General features: G+C 47.5%; 2 protein-coding genes across 6 annotated transcripts; both read left to right on the plus strand.

The window, feature by feature from the left end:
- Positions 1–189: 189 nt before the first annotated feature.
- On the plus strand, positions 190–13,413 carry LOC130686436 (ankyrin repeat and KH domain-containing protein 1-like). Of its 5 annotated transcripts, none has more exons than XM_059494148.1 (16): positions 190–785; positions 1,998–2,205; positions 2,268–2,424; positions 2,761–3,538; positions 3,600–3,851; positions 3,923–4,158; positions 4,230–6,301; positions 6,374–6,666; positions 6,732–6,903; positions 6,963–7,262; positions 7,331–8,613; positions 8,677–9,054; positions 9,180–11,698; positions 11,777–12,078; positions 12,156–12,955; positions 13,043–13,413. In XM_059494148.1, the coding sequence occupies exons 1-16, from the start codon at positions 390–392 to the stop codon at positions 13,067–13,069; spliced, it is 10,173 nt and encodes a 3,390-aa protein (XP_059350131.1). In that variant the 5' UTR covers positions 190–389; the 3' UTR covers positions 13,070–13,413. The 5 variants fall into 5 exon arrangements, with proteins under 5 accessions (XP_059350131.1, XP_059350132.1, XP_057365536.1 ...); XM_059494149.1 differs by having other exon boundaries at positions 11,780–12,078; XM_057509553.2 differs by having other exon boundaries at positions 9,180–12,078.
- A 3,274-nt stretch (positions 13,414–16,687) lies between these two features.
- Positions 16,688–20,775, plus strand: LOC130686469 (progestin and adipoQ receptor family member 3-like). Its single transcript, XM_057509607.1, has 9 exons — positions 16,688–16,913; positions 16,998–17,123; positions 17,210–18,012; positions 18,803–18,968; positions 19,041–19,193; positions 19,798–19,995; positions 20,060–20,150; positions 20,227–20,258; positions 20,361–20,775. Exons 3-9 carry the CDS (start codon positions 17,627–17,629, stop codon positions 20,529–20,531), a joined length of 1,197 nt encoding a protein of 398 aa, XP_057365590.1. The 5' UTR covers positions 16,688–16,913; positions 16,998–17,123; positions 17,210–17,626; the 3' UTR covers positions 20,532–20,775.
- Positions 20,776–21,099: the final 324 nt, after the last annotated feature.

A 21,099-nucleotide genomic window follows, 5' to 3' on the forward strand; every position in this document is an offset into this window, starting at 1 on the left:
GTAAGAGATAAAGATCATAAATTATTGGTTTTCTTTTCGGTATTACAGGGTCGTAAATTTATTCAACTTTGTGCTTGTTGAATAGTGTTTAATTCTATCCATAGATGTCATTGGCTAGTCCACCGGTTGTAGTAAGGTTGTATTCGCGCATTACAGATGGCGGGGAGAGACATCCGGCCTTTTTAGCCATTGGCTGTACGAAATAACGTAGACAAATGGCGGCTGTGTAGGTCAGTGGAGAGTTTGTCGTCGTTGCAATACACCCAAAAGGCTCATCGACAAGTCCCCATTTTTGGATCAAAGAAAAGTCTCCTTAATTGAAGAAGCTCGCCGGCGCCCAAAGACGGCTGAGTGGCCCATGTATCCGTCAATTGCCCACTTTGTTGAAGATGCAGAATGTGGTACAGAATTCTGCTTCTGAAAGTGTAGGGAACTGCGTGAAACAGCACGAGGTCGGGCATCGTGCATTGGCCAACCCAGCAGCAGCAGCCACCCCTGCGACGTCCGCTGCCAGTGCAAAGCCGAGCAAGCCTAGCCAAGGCAATTCCGTCCCGAAGAGCAATCACAACGCGGGCAGAAGCAACAACCACCCAACATCAACTCAACTTCATCATCAGCCTCCACCTCCCAATCTGAATCACAAGACTGTTACTGTGACAGACCTAGCCAACTCTTGTTCAACAGCCCTAGCTACAGAGATAGCTATCCAGCAAGTCAAGCAGAGCCGATCATATCATCAATATATGCCTGACTCTTCTGATAGTGACAGTGACGACGTCCTTTCGGTAAGTTGATGCCTGAAAGGCAAAGGAAGAGTATTTTCTTCTCAACAAAATCAGTTTACCAATCTAGACGACAACTCCTCCCAGTTTTAGTGGAAGCTTGTCAATGAAAATGCCAAACGGTTCAGTTCCATCTTGTGTTACCAACCTTTGCATCAGTGTATCGGAATCAGGATAGATGCTAATTGTGTTTGTGATGCTTATGTTTGGTATATTAATGATTTCCTCAGCGAATAGGCCCTAGACTCTGGAAGCTTGTTTTCGTGGCTTACTTAACTGCTCTACTTAGAAGGCCTTTTTATTTTTACTACAGTTTTTAACTTCTGGATAGTACCAGTTGATTGGTCTGTTAATCTGATTGTCAAGCAACAATCATCGTTTAACACCAGCAGAGTTTATCATATCGGCAGTTTTTTTTTTGCCCCTGTCTCATCCTTCCGTGTTTGGCGTGGGGTTTATTCAGGGTACAAGTAGTCTAGGTTCTGCATGATGGCAAATCAGATGGTTGGACTTGGGGGACAACTAGAGGTTGAAAGAGAAAGGAAGGAGGGGGACCTTTTTCAAGGGATTTGGCCAAAAAGAATGCAGAGAAAAAAAAAGGGAGGCAAAGATTATGTAGGGGGAATACGGTGGGGGAGCGTCGAAGCCTTTTCTTTCGGATTCCGGTGGTTCGTTGCCCCCCTCTTCCCCGATTTGCAAAATATTTTGGACTGGTATTGTGGAACACCTATTTTCCAAAATTATAAAGCTTATAGCGTTGGCCCGATCCCCTTGGAAACGTGGTGAAACAGTTCCGGCTGCAAACTGTGGAAACATGTCAAGCTAAGGGGAAAGTAAATCACCAAGTTGAAATGCAGAGCACTGTTCCACTTTAGTCCAAATCGTTCCAGCTAGATGCGATTCGGCTGTCATTATTTTTATTTTAGTTACGTTTCGTGCAACATGACAAGCACCTGTTGTCAAGCCTGAAACGAATGAAGGGCCCCACCGTTATTTAAAGCAACTTTAGGTGCGTCTGGGTACCGATTTGGCTCTGCCTTTCGGATACTAGAGCTCGTTCAATGGCGGTCGCAATAACTAGGAATCCAAAACTTCGTTTGCTAAACAAAAAGGAATAGTTGGAACATTGTTACTCTTGGCCAATTTGAGTCTTTCTCTCCCCTTTCGGCAACCGCTCGTCGTTGTTTGTCAGTGTAAATGGGAATTGACCTGTAGGTGGAATCTTTTTTTGTGGAGGAGTCGGAAGTGGAGGGCTGCGCGGACGACTGCCGATGCCCCTCGACTTCGGCCTCGTCGCTGGACGCGCCGCGATTCCTGCTGGCCGCCGCCGCCGCCGCTCAACACGACGGCCATAGCATCGGCGAACTACCCCGCATCGATCCCGACACTCAAGCCAGGATCGAAGCTCTCCTCGAGGCTGCAGGTACTTTACATTAGCAATATAGATTAAACATATTTTTATCGTCTATTCTGAAAAAAATTAAGGAATCGGCAAGCTGACTGGAGGAGACAGCAAACGACTCGGTGATCAAGAAGTACTCAGTCGATTAACTTCGAGCGTCTCTTGTGCGCTAGACGAAGCCGCCGCCGCCCTAACTCGTATGCGCTCTGAAAACTCGAGCAATTTTCATCAAGAAGCCCGGTAAGGAAGAAGGATTTTATTGGTTAACATTTCGTAAAGGGTTCGCACATGACGACAGATGAATATTTTGCTGATCATGTCGTCTACGACGAACTTTACCCAACAGGGTCAAAACATTCATTCACGGAGGTTAGCTGATAAAAATAGTTGAAGCCAACGGCTTTTTATCACGCTGAAAGGATGCAGTTATATAAGATAGATTAAAAGATTTAAAGTAGCTCAGTTTATAGCCATAATCTAAAAAATCTTGTACGAGAATTTGCTCCTTATAAAAGGCACGTTGGAATGTTTCTGTTTATTTCTTATTATTTTTTTATTTGTGTTTTTAAATTGCAGGTCGTTGGTGGAGGCCTGCACGGACGGCGACGTTTCCGCCGTGCGGCGTTTGCTAGACGAAGGACGTAGCGTTCACGAAACCACGGAGGAAGGCGAGTCATTGTTGTCGCTGGCCTGTTCGGCCGGCTACTACGAACTGGCGCAGGTGTTGCTGGCCATGCGGGCCAACGTGGAAGACCGGGGCGTCAAGGGCGACTGTACGCCGCTGATGGAGGCGGCTTCGGCTGGTAACGCGGACATTGTCCGCCTGCTGCTGGAGCACGGTGCCGAAGTCAACGCCCAGTCGTCTTCGGGCAACACGCCGTTAATGTACGCCTGCGCCGGTGGCCACGAGGAGGTAGTTACCCTCTTACTGGAGGCCAGCGCCAACGTCGAGGACCATAACGAGAACGGGCACACGCCGCTGATGGAGGCCGCCTCGGCCGGCCACGTTGGCGTGGCCAAGATCCTCCTGAACCACGGTGCTGGCATCAACACGCACTCTAACGAGTTCAAAGAGTCGGCCCTGACGCTGGCCTGCTACAAGGGCCACCTGGAGATGGTCCGATTCCTCCTGGAAGCCGGTGCCGATCAGGAACACAAAACTGACGAGATGCACACGGCCCTTATGGAAGCCTCGATGGACGGCCACGTCGAGGTCGCCCGGCTCCTACTAGACTCAGGAGCTCAGGTCAACATGCCGGCCGACAGTTTCGAGTCTCCCCTGACGCTGGCCGCTTGCGGTGGCCACGTCGAGCTAGCCATGCTTCTCCTGGAACGCGGAGCCAACATCGAAGAAGTAATGACATATTTTACCATTTGCTTCCGTTTTCTTATTTCAAATTGTTTGGTTTGCACAGGTCAACGATGAAGGCTACACGCCTTTGATGGAGGCTGCCCGAGAGGGACACGAGGAAATGGTTGCGCTGCTTCTTAGTCAGGGCGCCGATATCAACGCACAGACTGAGGAGACGCAAGAGACGGCCTTGACTCTAGCCTGTTGCGGAGGCTTCTCCGAAGTGGCCGATTTCCTCATCAAGGCCGGTGCTGACATCGAACTCGGCGCTTCTACACCACTCATGGAAGCAGCGCAAGAAGGCCACCTTGATCTGGTGTGTATTGTTAAGAATAAAATCATTCATATGTTACAAATTCCTAATGTCGGTGGGTCTTTGTTTGTTAGGTCCGTTATCTTCTAGAAGCTGGCGCCAATGTTCACGCTCAAACGGGAACAGGGGATACTGCTTTGACTTACGCGTGTGAGAACGGACATACGGACGTGGCTGAGTTGCTTCTGCAGTACGGCGCCGATTTGGAACATGCGTCTGAAGGAGGCCGTACACCTCTTATGAAAGCCGCCAGGGCTGGTCACCTCTGCACCGTTCAATTTCTCATTGCTAAAGGAGCTGACGTTCATAGGTGAAATTAATTTATAATGCTCACACTTTTAATTCAATTCTGAATCGTATTGATTTCTTTCTTCGGTGCAGGCAAACTACCAACAATGATCACACCCCGCTCTCTCTGGCTTGTGCCGGCGGTCATTTGGCCGTGGTGGAGTTGTTGCTCCTCCACGGAGCCAACCCGTTCCACCGCTTAAAGGACAACTCTACGATGATCATAGAAGCGGCCAAGAGCGGGCACACTCAAGTGGTGCAGTTGCTGCTCGACTATCCCAGTTCCATCCTGGTGACACCCGATCAAGCCCAACTACCACCGGGCATGAACTCAAGTGGCCAAGTGGTCCCTATCGCATCGGAGGATTCGATTGTTCCATCACCTGCAGTAGTCACAGATTCAGTTCCTACGCCGGCGCCGCGAGTGCCGCCCGTTGGAGGAGTGGCCACCACGACGGCCCCTGCACTGGGAGGACGACCTGAACCACAGGGAGCAGTTGCCGCTGCCTTAACCAGCCTTCTTCCGCCCAATACCTCGCTGCCGGCCATCGCAGCATCTCTGACGCCTCTCCCCGCATCGTCCAACAACCCAAATCCGAGTGCGGGAGCAGGAAACCATTCAATCTCTACACTGGCGGCGGCCGCTCAGAAAATGCTGACCAAGAAGCCGCTTGAAACATCCTCCTCCTCTGCCCCCGTCGCTGCCGAATCTGAACACCAACCTTCGGCAGGGACGAAGAACGCCGCACCACCTTCCTGTGAGCATCCATCTGGGGCCGTCACCTCGACGGCCAGTATTTCCTCAGAAAGTAAACTGTTACCGGTCCGCTTCCCTCTATCAGCCGAGGGGCTTTCATTTGAGAAATCACAATTGGTAGAAGAATTAGAGAAGATCGAACGTGAATTGCGAGAGAGAGCCCAATGGTCATCACAGGCCGGTAGCACGTCTGGCTCTCAGTCGAGTCATAGTGCGGCTCTCAGCCCGGCAACGGCTGCTGCATTGACGCAGATGCTCAATATGGATGTTGAATTAAATCGACCCGGCGGGAGTGGAATGGGTGGCAGCACTCTACTGGGTCTGACCACACCGACACCCGTTAATTTGGAAGACATTGTTAAACTCCTTGAAGAGCTCCCTCCTCTTGAATTTGAATCTACCCGACCTTCACTCGCCCCACCTACATCTGTGCCCAACCAGACTACGCCTTCCCCTTCAGTTCCTTCGATCCTTCCACAGCCGGTGCAGCAGCAGCCGAGAGAGAGCGTCATAGTCACGAACCCCAACGTTGTCGTCAGTAGCAGTTCCGCGCCCAGCACAAACGTCTCGAATGCTGCGACGCCGGGTGCTGCCATCTCACCGGCTTCACTACCCCCAGCCGAAAGACCCAAAGCCAAAGCAGTGAAGAAAGAAAACAAAATTCTCAAGAAGCAGCAACAACAACAGCAGCAGCAGCAGCAGCAGCAGCAGCAACAACAACAACAACAACAGCAGCAGCAGCAGCAGCAGCAGCAGCAGCCAGTTCCCCAACAACAACAACAGCAACAGCCGCAACAGGCATCCCAAATTCAACAAGCACATCAACAGCACTGGCTAGTTCCCGCTAATGCTGTCCAACAGCAACAACAACAACAACAATGCCAGCAATTGCAGCAACTACAGCAACTCCAACAGCTTCAGCAGCTCCAGCAACTGAACCAACACCTTCAGCAGCAAGTGATGCAACAGAGGCATTTGAAGCAGCAAAACCAGGCCACTTTGGCCGCCCTGCAACAGAACGCCTTGCAGAACCAGGCGCAGTTGGCTGCGCTTCAGCAAAATGTGGCGCAGCTTCAGCAGCTGGAGCAGCAAGTCTTGGCTCCGGCCTACACCGCCGGCGCCGCCCAGGGTCCATCGGCGGCCGCGGCCACGGCTCAATTCCAGCAGTGTGTCCAGCAGATTCTCCAGCAAAAGCAGCAGCTCCAACAGCAGATCCGCCAGTTTCAGCTCCAAGTTGAACAGCAGCTGGCCTTCCCTCAGCAGCAAATCCCTCCTTTGTCTGCCGGGGCTGGTGGTGGAAGTGTTCAACCGACTACCGCCAGTCGAGTCGAAAGAAACAACCTCGATGGCGAAGTTATCGCGGACACGGCAGCCATTGCAAAATTTCCACCTTATGACGATGTTAACGGTAGTTTTATTCAAAAGTTTTGATGTGTCATCATGTGTTAATCATTATATTTTTTTTTGTGAAAATGTTTAGGCGATGAAGTGAAGTCTCCTGTCCGAGCCGAGAAACGCCCCATTGACAACTCATCGAGTGACGACTCGTCGAGCAGCTCGACAACTGGCGGCCTACAAGTGACTGGAGCGCCGGTGCCCCTCTTTGCGACTCAAGATGTCTCTGTGGCCGCCGCAAATATCGGCATCCAAGTCCAGAGCGCAGCGTTGCCCAACGGCTCGACGGCTCAATGCGTCACGGGAATCACCTTTCAACCCCTTTCTGGAACCAATGTCTCTATACCTTGTTCCGCCTATCCAGGTTCGAACGCGCAGGTAAAACCAAATGAAATTTTACCTGTTTCAAAACAGCTTTGTAATGGATAAAATTTAACAAGTAGATTGGAAATGGATCACCTTCGACCACGTTGATTCACTATCAACAACTTCAGTCTGGAACGACGACCAACGTCCAGACAGGGCCCGTTTCTGCGTCCGGTCTTCAAGTAGTCACTTCTCAAACACCAAGTTTGGCAATTCACCAGCAAATACGGTTGCAGTCGCTACAAATGCGTAAGTTTCAGAATCAATATATATATATATGTCATTCGTATTTCATCGCTCTTTTACAGCGACAGGTCAACCAGCTCTCGAGCCAATGGTTTCTGCCGGCCCTACTTCTGTCGCTGCACCGGGCACTTTGGACACGAAATGGTCGGGATTTAATATGGGAACGTTTACGGTTCCACATCCGCCAGCAACAACCGGCGATCAGCAACAGCAACCTCAGATTGCTGGAGGTTCGCTTCCCGTTTCCGTCCAATTGGCCAGCTCCTCAACGGATAAAAAAACAAAAACTGGTAAAAAATCGAAAGTCGCATCCACGGCAACGCAACAGCAAATGTACTCTGCTCCTGCCACTGATGCAAGCGGTAAGTTATCATTCGATCCTTGTTTTCCATCCTCCATTTTAAACTGAACACGTGTTCTTATCTCTTAGGACTAGCCATCGGAGGAATGGGACTAACTGGTGTCAATGGCGTAGTTCAAACTGGACAGGCGACTTTCGATCCTGATTTTGTGGATTACGCTGACTACAATCCCGACTATTCTTCCTTCCTACCTGGTGTTGTACCGCCTGGAACGACATCTGTCAATCCAGGGTCTATGGCAGCCTCGATACCTTCAGCGCACTATGCAAACATGCCTGCAGGTGCTGCTGGGATGACGTCTGCCGGTGGTCTTCCAGTTCCTGCTTCCGTTCCGCCGTCTGGAGCATCAGTGGTGGCAGGAGGAGCAGCTGTCCCTGGCGCCACATCGGCCAGCCAATACAGTCAACCTTTGCTACCCATGCTGGACCTGGACTCTGAGACGGACTCTAACCACGACACTGCGCTGACATTGGCGTGCACCGGGGGCCACGAAGAACTTGTGGAGCTGCTCTTGTCCAGGAACGCCAATATCGAACACCGCGACAAGAAAGGCTTTACCCCGCTGATCCTGGCCGCCACGGCCGGTCACGAGAAGGTGGTGGAGGTGTTGCTCAATCACGGCGCCAACATTGAAGCCCAGTCTGAGCGAACCAAGGACACGGCACTCTCCCTAGCGTGTTCGGGCGGTCGCTACGAAGTGGTGGAGCTCCTCCTCACCCGAGGAGCCAACAAGGAGCACCGCAACGTCTCTGACTACACGCCTCTCTCGCTGGCCGCCTCTGGTGGCTATGTCAACATCATCCGGCTCTTGCTGGCCCACGCCGCTGAGATCAACTCGCGCACGGGCTCTAAGTTGGGCATCTCGCCCCTAATGCTGGCCGCCATGAACGGACACGTTGCCGCTGTCAAGACGCTGCTGGAAATGGGCAGCGACATCAACGCCCAGATCGAGACGAACAGGAACACGGCGCTAACTCTAGCGTGTTTCCAAGGAAGACACGAGGTCGTGCAACTTCTCCTGGAGAAAAAGGCCAATGTGGAACACCGTGCCAAGACTGGATTAACTCCTTTGATGGAGGCAGCCAGCGGTGGTTACGTTGAAGTCGGCCGAGTACTCCTGGACTATGGCGCTGACGTCAATGCGCCTCCCGTACCCTCTTCGCGCGACACTGCGCTCACCATTGCCTCCGACAAGGGTCATGTCGACTTTGTGGAACTTTTACTGCAACGGGGTGCCCAGGCGGATGTCAAAAATAAGAAAGGCAATTCACCTCTGTGGCTCTCCGCAAATGGTGGACACCTAGAAGTGGTAGAATTGCTGTACAAAGCCAAGGCAGACATCGATTCGCAGGTAAGTTTATTTATTTATGTTGTTTTTGTTTAGATTTCTGACTGAATTATGTTTCGCTATTAGGACAACCGCAAAGTGTCTTGCCTGATGGCAGCTTTCCGCAAAGGCCACGTCAAAGTGGTCAAGTGGATGGTGAAGCGCGTGACTCAATTCCCCTCTGACCAGGAAATGACGCGTTTCATTTCGACGGCCGTCGACAAGGACCTGCTCAAAAAGTGCCACCATTGCATGGAGGTGATCCGAGCGGCCAAAGACCACCAGGCGGCCGAGGCCAACAAGAACGCGGCCAATCTGCTCGACGAGCTCGACATGGAAAAGATCCGAGAGGACTTGAAACGCGCCGCTGCGGCTCGCAAACGCGAGAAGAAGAAGCGCAAGAAGCAGGAGAAGAAACAAGAGAAGAGACGGGCAGAGAGCGACGACCTCGATAACGATTCACAGGTCTGACCGCAGCGTTTCCGGTCTCATTTATTATTTGTGTTTAGTTAGTTCGCCAAAATAATGTGCTATTTAGTCAAAACTGTACTCGTATTTCAGTTCCAATAAGTTCGTGATTTCTTTTTTAGGAAAATGGCAACGATAATGACGATGATAAAGATGGCGAGAACGGAGAGGATGCAATGAGCGAAACAGGTGATGTTGCTGATTTTGTAGAACCTCCAACGAATAACAACAAGGAAGTGGAAGAGAAGCAATCTTCCAAAGCCAAGAAGAGTAAGAAAGGCGCCAAAACAGCCGCACCAGATACCGCCATCAGCGTGGAAGATGCTGTCGTTGAAGTTCCGAAAAGAAAGGAGAAAGAAACGGAGACGGAGAATCAACAGTTTACCAAGAAAACATCTCCTCCACCACTGGTCACTACCAGCACCTTCGAAGATTCGTCTCAATTGACGAGCCGGGCCAGCAAACGGAAGAAGGAAAACGTGTTGTTGGATACTTTGATTATCACAACCGACAAATCGGCCAAGATGCCTACCCCTCCAAGTCAACAGCAGCAACGTAACGGGCCGGAATTGGACACACTGAAAGAAATGAATAATCTTCCATCGGCTCTGAAATCTTTGTCGCCCACTTCTCTGACGAGTCCCAAACGGCCCGTCAAGAGGGAAGAAGGATGGAAAGAAGTTGTACGTCGAGGGCCAGTCAGCAGTCGGGAGAATTCCAGCTCGAATTTGGGCTCTGGAGCCGGAGCCAAGAAGAGTCAGTCGAGCGACCGATCCTCGGGCACTTTGTCCGTCATCCAGAGCTCTGAACGGTCCAAGAAAGTGACTGTCCCTTCGAACGCCATCAGCCGTGTCATTGGCCGTGCCGGATGCAACATCAACGCCATCCGCGAGATCTCTGGTGCTCACATTGAAATCGAAAAGCAAGGAAAAGGTCAAGGTGATCGTACGGTTTTGATAAAAGGTCTAGCAGAATCCATCCGCCAAGCACAGCAACTCATCAGCGCATTGATCAAAGAACCTGAAAAAGAGTTTAACGAGTTAATGGCCAAATTCCGAGCCGCCAATGCAGCGGCTAAAGCAGGAGCTTCCGCCACAGGCGCCGGAGTGAAATCCGCGGCCGCAACGACTGCATCTGCTGCATCTCAGCCTAAAGTAACCCGATCCGCCACGACAATAGCTTCCAGTAAGCCCACAACAACTGCCCCAGTGTCTGGCCAGCCTGCGCCTGTTCCAAGTACTGTTGCATGGGGAGCTATCAATACTCTGATTGTGGCTGCATCTTCGCCCAAAAAGGTAGTGTCTACCTCGGGATCGAAGACCCCACCCGTTACGTCGGCTCCTTTACTCGTTCAGCAGCCGCAACAACAACAGCAAAAGAGCGGAGCTGTGCGTCAATTGTTTCCAGAAGCGAATCCGGCAGTGATCGCACCCGCAGCAAAGAAAGCCAATGCCAGCGTTCCAGCTGCTACTACATCCTCTGCAGCGATGAAGCCAGTTGTGTCTTACACCGTGGCCGGTAGCAGCGCGTCAGTTCCAACTACCAGTGGTTCAGCCTCGACGCGCACTACCCCGGTCATTTCGGGTCAAAGCCCAGCACCACCGGCCAAACTGTCTCCACAGCAAATCGCTCCTCAGGCGCAATCTAAGGCGTCGGATAAAACATCTCCTCTCATGTCTGCCTCTCTAGCGACAAGTCAACAACAGCAAATTTCAGTCCAACAGCCGCCGCAGCCTGCGACCTCGCAAGCGCAGATGAACCAATTGGGTCCCGTCTGCAGTGGCCAAGCCCAACACGTTTCTGGTCCATGTTCGGTCTCTGTTCCCAATTCAAACAGCTTGGTTTCTTCAAGACCCAATTCTGCCAGCCCTGTTCAAGATTATTCGCCATTTAACAATCTCTTCAGCAAAGTGGCGCAACAAACCATGTGGGCCAGAGAGCTCCAGCAACAACAGCAGGGTTCGAAATCATCGTCAAAGAATTTCGCCAGCGTGGCTGCTGCGGGAGTCAGTCCCATACCATCTAAGACTCCCACGTCCTTGTCTAACTCCTTAACCGGCCACCAGGCGGACCTTGGACCATCTCTTCACGTTGTGGATGCAGCGAAAGCACCTGGCTATCGCGGGAATTTAACAGCCTCCAACCAATCGCAGAGTGAAATGTCTTCGATGGAATTACCGACCTCTTTGGCGTCGAGCGCTCCCGGAACACCTATTCCCAGCTCTTGTCCCATTCGAGCTCCGGTCGGCAGTCGCCTGCATCCATTGACGCCTCCGCCAAGGATTGGGACGCCTCCGCTCTTTAACCCGACACCGATTCAACCTTTAGGTCCAGTCGGAGCTCGCAACATGCAATCGAACCAGCAGCCATCGGGCGGTCCGCCAGATTCGCACATGATGCCTCCGCCACCAGCTGCTTCGCTGGCTCCTGGCGGTCCATCGGCCACCGTGCGGATGCGGCCCGCCACGGCGACAAGTCGAATGCAGCACGAGCCTGCCCAGCAGCAGTCTCAGTTCGACGGGTTGCCAATGCCCAATTTCTACGGAATCACGAGGCCAACAGGACCCATGGGCGGCGGAGGAGAGAATATGCGACAGGCACCATCATTCCCCCTAGCGCCCGGAATGGGCGGACCCCCGAGGTATAACAACCCTTCCTTATCAACCACGTTCTCGGCGTCGACGAAATTGAATCCCAACGCTCCGGATTTCGCTACCAGCAGGGGAGGAGGTGGCAGTGGACCACAGCAGCAAGGCTATCCGGCCCAAATGTACGGCGTTGGCAATCGAATCTCTTTCCCTCCGTCTGGCTATGGCCTCGGTTCAGCCAACGGCGGTGATATGAAACAACATCAGCACATGCCAACCCAGACGTTCGGGACCGACTACCCTCCACCTATTGGCACACCGTTTGGCGCTTCGGCCAATGACCTTCATCGTATGATGGGATACCCCGGACCTGGGGTAGCCAACAGGATGTCTGGTCCGCCTCCTTCCACCCAAACGGGTGGGGGATTGCTAGGTAAGATTTGTACTATTTCATATTTGAATTCATTTTCTGAATAACCCAATTTCTTGCCTTTTAAATTGTTCCTATAGATGGTAATTCAGGAGGACAAAATCACGACGCGTACGGTGCTTCGGGAGGACCTCCCCAACACCAACAGCACCAGCACCCGCAACATCGTTCCATGCAGGACGATCAACGCAAACTGCTGAGACCTATCGGCACCGAGCGCAACATGACTCGTCGGACTCCTGGACCTCCTCACGGGACTGGGGTCGGTTTCTCACCTGCCGACCTCGGCTTGTGGGGCTTCCACACGGCTCCTGGTGCCGATATGAATGCCAGTGGCGCTGGACCCATGGCACCTCCTCTGTCCGCAATGAATCCATCGACTTTGCCCCCTGGCCTCAGTCCCAATGATTGGATGGCACTTTCAGGACTCCATGGACCAAATGTGTCTGTTCCGGCGCCCAACGCCAATGACGACGGCGGCCTGTCTTATCTGCAACAAAAGCAAGGAATGGGCCACCATCACCACCAGCACCATCACCATCACGCTCTGCTGCAGCGCCAGATGGAGGGCATGTCGGATGGAAATGAATCTCTTGAAATGCAATTCTCTGCCCAGTCGGGGGTCGGAATGAACGGAGGACCTAACTCGAATGCGCCGTATCACCAACACCACGGAGCCGCTTTTATGAATGGCATGCCTCCACCGGGCATGCCTGGCGGACCAATGGGACCGATGTTCGCAGGTGGACCTGCAGAACAACACGGGGTTGATAGTGTTAACGGAATGTGGATTGGACCTGGCTCCAACATGAAGGGTAAAGGGAGTGGGCCGTCGCCCAACTCTATTGTGGGTGACCAGCAACTCTCTGATGCTGGCATGGTAAGCTTTCGTTTTTATGATTTCACTTTTCTTTTTTTTAAATGATTTTTTAAAAAATCAAGTGTGACATTTTCTCTTAAATTTTAGGTTTGGTTGAAATGGAGCCAGCAATAAAGACACGATAACAAATGATCGTAAAGACAATGATACAAAAAAAAAGCAAAGAAGACAGCCATTAAAAGGCAACTTCATCATAAAAAATAACAGTTGGGATATTCATTGTATCTGGAAGGAAAGAGTCGACAAAATGAGGCAATGGAATCTGAAGATATTTCCCAATCATGTGTATGTGTATTTTTTTTTTTTTAATTTTTTTTTTTCCTTTTTTTTAATTTTCATTTTTCCTTTTGCCGTACGACCTATTCATGAGCGCGACTCTCGGAATTTTTTTGACCCAATTGTCATCTGTTAGAATGTAGATATGATTCTTTGGGTTTAGATTAAACATACACAACCAACCAAAACAAAACAACCGAAAGAGCCAAAAAAAAAAAACAAGAAAAAATTCGAAACTTCGAAAGATGAATCATATGAAGGGTGCGCTAGTGTCGGGCGAATTGCGTCGGATCTTTTTTTTTTTTAATTTATAATTTTTTTTTTTGAATGCACCTAGAAGACGATACAACGTGCTAGAGGTACTTACGTAGATGGAACTCGAAAAGAGTGTTGGACGTGACCAGCCATATATTGGGTAGGGAAGCTTATATAGACCTCCCCCTTTCCCTTATCCCGAAAATTTGGTTGTCCGTCTTCCAACCCTTCCCTCTTGCATTTGCCTTTGGCATTCTCTTGATTGTTTTCGATTTTGCAAGCAAAACGTGCAAACAAAAAAGTGAGGATCGTTTTCTTTGTCAGATCGAATTTTGTGAATCCATTTTTGCGACATTAGTTTTTTTCCTTCTATCTTTCCCAAGTTAATTTACCCTCTTTGCACCTCCATTTCTCTATTATCTCTTGTTTTTCATTTTTTGATATAAATAACACGAGGTTGACGATGTCATTGGGATTGCTGCGAGCGAATTGTGAATGTAGTTTGTTGGGTGTATTATTATTATCCCCCTTTCTTTGCCTTGTTACATGCACTTTATCTCTATGGTCTTCTCACTGACTTCTCTTATGCTTCTCCATACGAGTCTTTTTTTTTTTTTGTTGGATGTCGTCAATTTCGTAAGCGAGATGGGGATACGCATCGTGTAGGCTTATGTTTTGTTTTTTTTCTTCCCCATTTCATTTTTGTCTCGTACCCTTATTTTTTTCTTAATTTTTTTGGTCCCATAATGCCTTGATCCAATTCCTTTTTTATTTTTGCCTTACAATTTCGTTGAAAGACGGGATCATGAAATCCGTGTTGTATGAAAACCGGCTGCTAGACCCTCCCCGCTCCCCCCATTGCTCGTTTTTGCCCTCCTCTATTCAATTTTTTTTTTTCACCTATGATTTGTACCAAGTGGAGGGTTGAGTAAAATAAAACAAAAATATTGCAATGCCAGGAGGAACTCCCTATTAGGCCGTCTAGGGATGATCTGGAAGTAATCCAAGCAGTGAGGAACACATTCCAACGGCGATGATGGTCCAAGCATGGTATTCACGTTTTATGCGTGTTGCTAGCTGCTGAGCCGTTGTCAATGTGCGAAGTAAAATCACGAGCGTTCAATGTTGCTCCCCTAACAGATGGCGGTAATATTGCGTATCAGGCTTGGTGACCCATTTAACTTGCTGTTTTTGTTTACAGGCATTTTTTCAATTGTTCTATTTCAAAACGCAGTTAAGTAATGGGCGTATCAGGGGAATATCAGATATTGTTTTCTCCCGCTCCAAGCTCGATCAGCAAATATTAAAAATTCGGGAAGGGCAGAGTCCCGTGACCGCGACATGCCAAATCAAATGTGGCTGAATCTAGGCAGAAAATGAAGTGTTAAAAATATGTAGGGTTAAAGATCTTGTGGGATGTTATGGCACGTTGTTCAATCGCAATTCGTTGCCCCCGGAGACCGGACCACAAGGTGGGTTGGTTATAAATCGATTTACATAAATTGCTTGCTTACTACGTTGTTTTTGCAGGAGATACCGGTACTGGGTCAAATTCCAGTTTCAAGGCTATGTAAACAACTAATAGAAGTCAATATCGCGTGAAAATGTGGTTACCTGGTTCTGGTTATCCAAGCATCCTGGACAAGTATTTATCGCGTCACCAGGTAAAAAGAGAAAAAAAAAAGCTTGCTGTGGAACGCATTGCGAATTTAACTTAACATTTTCATTAGGCATTTAGAAAAACAAACATTTCTAATATTGCCATGGCGAAGTGACGTGTGAACGAGTGAAAGTACGACATAGTACCGAACGACGCTGTAGCGTTACATGGTTTCGAAATTTGAAGAGAGGTTCAAGCGCCTTAAAGATGATTTGGCACGAATTCGCGAATATAAATAAATCGTACTGTAGAAGCTTGAAAACCGAGTTGGCAACTCGTTTGTAGATTGACCGCCCGTAGAAACAAGTATTTCGTGGCATACCGAGACAGACTTTGGAGAGCCAACGTTCGCGCTCTTTTTAAAAATTTTAAAAATAGGTCTTTTGAAAAGCCTCACAGGCCATCCTTGAGTCGTTGAAGACAACTAAAAAAAGAAACTCGGGAACTTAACGACGTCTGCAGCATGCAACGTACCTTTATTCAAGGTAAGAGAAATTTTGTTTTTGAGAGAGGAATATCGGCGTTAAAAACTTTTAGCCTTTGAGTTTAAACTGTTGAACTTGGACTTGAAAGGATTTGAATACTAGGACATTGCTGGCGAGGTCTTGTGACGTCACAAAGATCGTACGATGGATCAAAACAACACCGAAAGCGAAAGTCTCGATGGACCTTACTTGGCCGCCATAAGGCGTCGACGTCTCGACGGGCAAAATTCCTTCCCAGCCGGCAGATATTTTTCAACGGCCTATTTTTTTTTTCATGATGAAACTCTTTCTGGTGATTATTTCGTTTCGAAACCAACATTTCGCTACTCTACTTTTTATTTTTATTTTTTACTTATTTCTTAATTTTTCCTTTTAGAAAGCCAATAGAAACGTTCCATGCTGTGTCTGCAACTGAGCCGTCACAGTCTAGAAAGATCGAAATGAAACGTGAGCTTGGGCGATTTCGGGAGTAAGTGGTTTCTACAAGTCATTTTGGTGAGTCCAAATCGGTATTTATTTTCTGTCAATTTGATGACTATATTAAATGTTCTTGCGTGTTACCGACTTGAAAGACGGATAGACGGCCGAATTTTAGCTTTGCGAATGTTCAGATGCTTTTAAAATATTTGCTAATTTTTTTCGGGGGTCCGCTTACCCGTGCGAATGTTAGATATTCCACCATCTTATCATTTTTAGAAGGTTTAGCCTTTTGAAAAGCATAATTTCAATGTGCCGTCTTCCGTGCGGCTGTATTTACTCATGCACGTGTCACCCCCATCGTTTCTTCCACACACGTGGAGGAAATGATTCACGAATTGATCCGTTCTTCGGGAAATGGTGAAAAATGATTGCTGTAGCATCCAGGAAATCGGTTCTTGTCGCATTGTTTCCGCTAGTATTTTTCTCCTGTAACGAATTCGAAAACATTTTATTGTATTGTAAAAACAAACAAAAAAATAAGGACACAAAGCCAACCATCCAGTTTAATTGGCATTGAAATTCTCGTATTTCGCCGAAAGCAACGAAAATCAGTAAAAAAAAATCAGCTGTATTCAGATTTCAGAAGCAGACGATCTTGCCCGAAACTCGTTGTTGACTGTCTCGTTCTGCCGACGAAAAAGCTAAATCATGGTCACGATCAGAAGTCGTGACCTTCTGCCAGACGAATCCTAAACGGAATAGACCAGCCCCTTTCCACCTACCAACCATACGAGAAGCGTCCAATCGCCCGGTTCATTCGTCATTGTTCATTGACGTTTCCCTATGTAGTACTGCACTCAAGGTAAAACTTGGAAATTATTCCCCATTTTGAAAGCCGAAGGCCTAAGTGAAAGCGTATGAATGATGCATGGAAATTTCCTGTTAGACGATACGGCGTGTGAATCCCAGAAAAACCGAGCCGAACTCGAGCCTGTTCCGAGTGGAGTGATCGCGCGATAGAAAGTGAGAAACTCTACTCGTCACGCCCTTTTTTGTTTTTTCTCTTTTCAAGGTAAACGTTTTAGTGTTTTCTTCCTCCTTAAGAAATCAATGGCACTGTCTTAATAAAATATTTTGCGCATAATATATCTGTGACAGGATTTGGAGGCCACATCGTCTCGAGAGAATAGCATTACACGTTTTATTCGCAATGCCACGGGCCAACATTCAAACGATCCTAATAGGGGTCGGCTAGATGCCTGTTGCATCTTTTGGATTGAATACCCTACGACCACGAAGAGAAAAGAGGCCGCAGCTGCTATCAGAATGAAAAAAATAGCCCGCGGAGAACGCGCCACCATGCGGTTAAGAGAGTACATTGAATTGGTGTGCAGCACGCTCTGCCCGGCGAGCCAAGCCAGTCGGTAACCGAGATTGGGCAGGTGCAGATGCATGAATTTGAACAGGACTGAAAAGCGGTCCTATCCTTTTTGGAAACGTCGTTCCCGCCTTATTCATCGGCTCACCGTTGCAGTTGCTAGGGGGATTTTCATCTGATTCGAAACGTCTAATACCATGCCGCCGCACTCGGAAGTGGAGAGCGATCCTTTCGTGGATGTCAGACTCCGCAGGCGGAAGCGTAGCCGTTCCGTTTCGCCCCGTCATTTACGGAAGACGTCGGAAACGTACGAACCCAACAACAATCGAAGCAAGTGGTGGCCTAACAAACCTGCGTCTGCGGCCAGCACCAGCAGCAGTCGGAGCAGTAGCGTGTCGAGCGAGGTGCGTTTGCTAAAGGCTGAATCGAATACTTCGATCGTCGCAACACCAACTCCAACGACTGCGGTCATTCCGCAACCGGTTGTGGTCAATTTTCACGAAGCCCCAAGTTTTCTCCAGTTCAACCCGTTCATCTATAGAGGCTACCGCACTAATTTGTGCACCGTTACGTGCATTAGAAGGTAAAGCAAAACCCGACACCACCAAAAAGCATAAAATTTTATTGTTAGCTTCATTTCGCAAAAAAACAAAAACGCGTACGATTCTTTCATGTGTTAAAACGCATCAATCGCTAATACGCCAATGTTAATGCGCGAAAAGTCACGATGACAGGCAGAATTTTTTTACGTATTTGCTTCTTTCTTTTTTCAAATGCGTCATTTTGGCTAAACGAAAAACTTTCGCTTTTTCACTCCACATGGCAGTAGTAGTCTTCAAAAACCCGTAGATTGTTTCTTTATTTTTATTATTTTTTTTAGGACAATCTCTATATTGAACGTATATCTCAGCCAATGGGTAGAAACTTTCACTTTCGCTTTGGGGTTTTGTCTGGGCCAGAGTTGAACGGCTGCCAGACCACGTGACGCGCGATGCAAGGAAATTGTTAAAAACTTCGAAGCAAAACAAAGAAAAATCACATTCTAATTAAAACTACATGCTCACGCATTAACCTTAATGTGATTTGCCTTTACAAGTGTGTGAGTCTATGCAAGCTGGAAGTAAAAATAGACAGTCTGGTCTGAGTACTCCCCAAAGTGGCGAACAGTTCTGCATCGGGGAACTTATGAAAGTTATTGATCAACAACGGATACAGTGACAGACGGATTGCAATTTAAACCGTAAAACTCAAAACTTTCTTAACCGGTTGGTTGTATCGTAAACATTTTCCAATCGCACAGCAATAAGACGATAGAATGTGAATTTCACAACAATCTGTTAAAAAATGTCCTTTCGTTTTCTGTGTCGTTTTAGCCTGTTTTGGTGGACAAATGAGACGCTGAATGCTTGGACCCACTTGCTCGGATGGATTTATTTCGCTTACTTCACCGTAGATGAAATCATCCAGCTAGTCAACAGCAGTGGCCCTTCCACATGGCAAGACAGCGCCATCAGCCTCTTGATAGTTTCCTGTTTCCAGGTTCGTGTGACCAGTTTTTGATCGATCCCTTCGCTTACCAAGTCAAGCACTAATTATTTGTTATTCTCGTAGATTTGCATGGCCATGTCGACTGGCTATCACACTTTTTGCTGTCACTCGAAAGATTTTTACCATTGTTGGTTGTCGTATGACCTTTGCGGCATTTCCTTCAGTCTTCTGGCCATTTACACCACAGGAATCTATTACGCCTTCTGGTGTCAAAACGTAAGACACTTGGGATTTTTTGATCTATTTTATATCCCTTTCACCGTAGGTGTATCTTCCAAGGACTACAGCTTCGATTTTCATTTCCTTGATACCGATTTAAGATGTCCGTCTAGGGAACTTAGGACATTACCCCTCCAACGGTCGCTTTATTTTGGTTATCCAAAACCGTTTCTTTATCTATTGCAGTTCATTGAGCACCTGCAAACAAACAAACAAACAACACCAACTGATATAGTGTACTGTTATAGCCTAAAGTTAATGGACCATTAAGTTCTTACATTTTAGAAGTGCTACACACCGAAATATGTTGCCATATGGTGAATGAAATCGAAATCGAAAGTTAAAGTAGGTCAAAGTCACAACATGGCCGTCCTTGAACTATATCAACACCAGTTGGAGTAGATCCGTGTTATGTGTGTGAAGACAAAAAGAGAAAACGAACGTTGAAGTGGACGATAGCTTTGCATCCGGTATAACAACGGTTCTTATGCCCATCGCTTCAAGATGAAACGATGCTACAACAAGAATCAATTATACTTAACGCATCCATTGATGAGACTATTGAAATCAAACTTTTTCTTCTTTTTGCAATTATTCACAGGAAATCAGAACAATCTACATCACCATAAGCGGAACCCTATTTGTGGTGGCCTTGGTCCTCCAAACAACACCCAAATTTCTGACGGACGATTACAGCCTCACTCGCTTGATCTTTTTTGTTTCGTGGAGTTGTTTTGGATTCCTTCCTTGCCTCCACTGGATTTGGCAGAATGGTGGATTTAGTACCCCAAATGTGTTTGTATGTCTTTGACGTCATTCTTTATTATTCCACGACTATCAACTAACATTTTTTTATTTCGCAGGATTTGGTTAGCCAGATTGGTATCATGTACCTGATTTGTGGCTTAGCTTTATTCTTCTATGTCACCAAAGTACCCGAAATTTGGTTCCCAGGTGAGGATATTTGTGCGTATATTGTTTGATTATATTTTCATACTAATTACCGCTTAACATTCCTTGAAATCAACAGGTTCCGTTGACTTCATTGGCAGTTCACATCAGGTGAGTTGCGAATTTAATCCGGCTTACATTGCTGCCCGATATCAGGATTTAAACATTTTATGTGCAAAACTTCCTTCTATTTCCCGTTTTCTTCTGTTGCAGTGGTGGCACGTCATCATTTTTCTGGCTTTCTATCACTGGCAGACAGTCGGCAAGTATTTTGCCAACATGCGATCCCATCACGGATGCTTTGAGTTTGATCAAATGGCAATGTCGTCTTCATCGGTCTTCAACGTCACAGTCGAAAACGTTCCCCGTGGCACCATATTTTAGTGGTCAGATTTATAGGAATATTAGACGCAAGGCTATCCTGTTGTATTGGTAAAACTTGTGTTGTCTGGGATGCAATGGCTCAAACGTCGATTCGTCGATTCGATTTGTAAATTTGTTGCATTGTCATGATATGTACTTTCATTTTTATTTCACCATTCTTGATCATCGTCGCAGGCCTTATAATAATATCTATTGTTCTAAACTCTACACATTTAAAAAGAAATAAAAACAATATTTAAGTAAATTATAATTCTTTACAAAACAGTCAATTGTATTTCTTTGTTATCAGCTGCAGTTGCAGTTACTTAAAGACAACTTTTCCTCGTGCGTTACAAACTTTATTTCTTTAAATAGGGCGTTAAGAAGGCTCCGTTTGGCAATAAGAAGACAGAATGTATCAAGCTAGCGCGCCAGTACGCTACAGCGCTAGCGTGACGCACCAAACTTCTTTGGTTATTCAGAAACTATAGACTCTACGTGAAAAAAATTTCATTATCGTGTTCTTTATGGCAATCCGTTTTACATAAAAAAAAAAAAAAAAATGTCGGAAAAAAAAAATCGCACTTTT

The sequence above is a fragment of the Daphnia carinata genome, chromosome 2 (genome assembly GCF_022539665.2).
Source record: "Daphnia carinata strain CSIRO-1 chromosome 2, CSIRO_AGI_Dcar_HiC_V3, whole genome shotgun sequence".
Classification (NCBI taxonomy): domain Eukaryota; kingdom Metazoa; phylum Arthropoda; class Branchiopoda; order Diplostraca; family Daphniidae; genus Daphnia; species Daphnia carinata.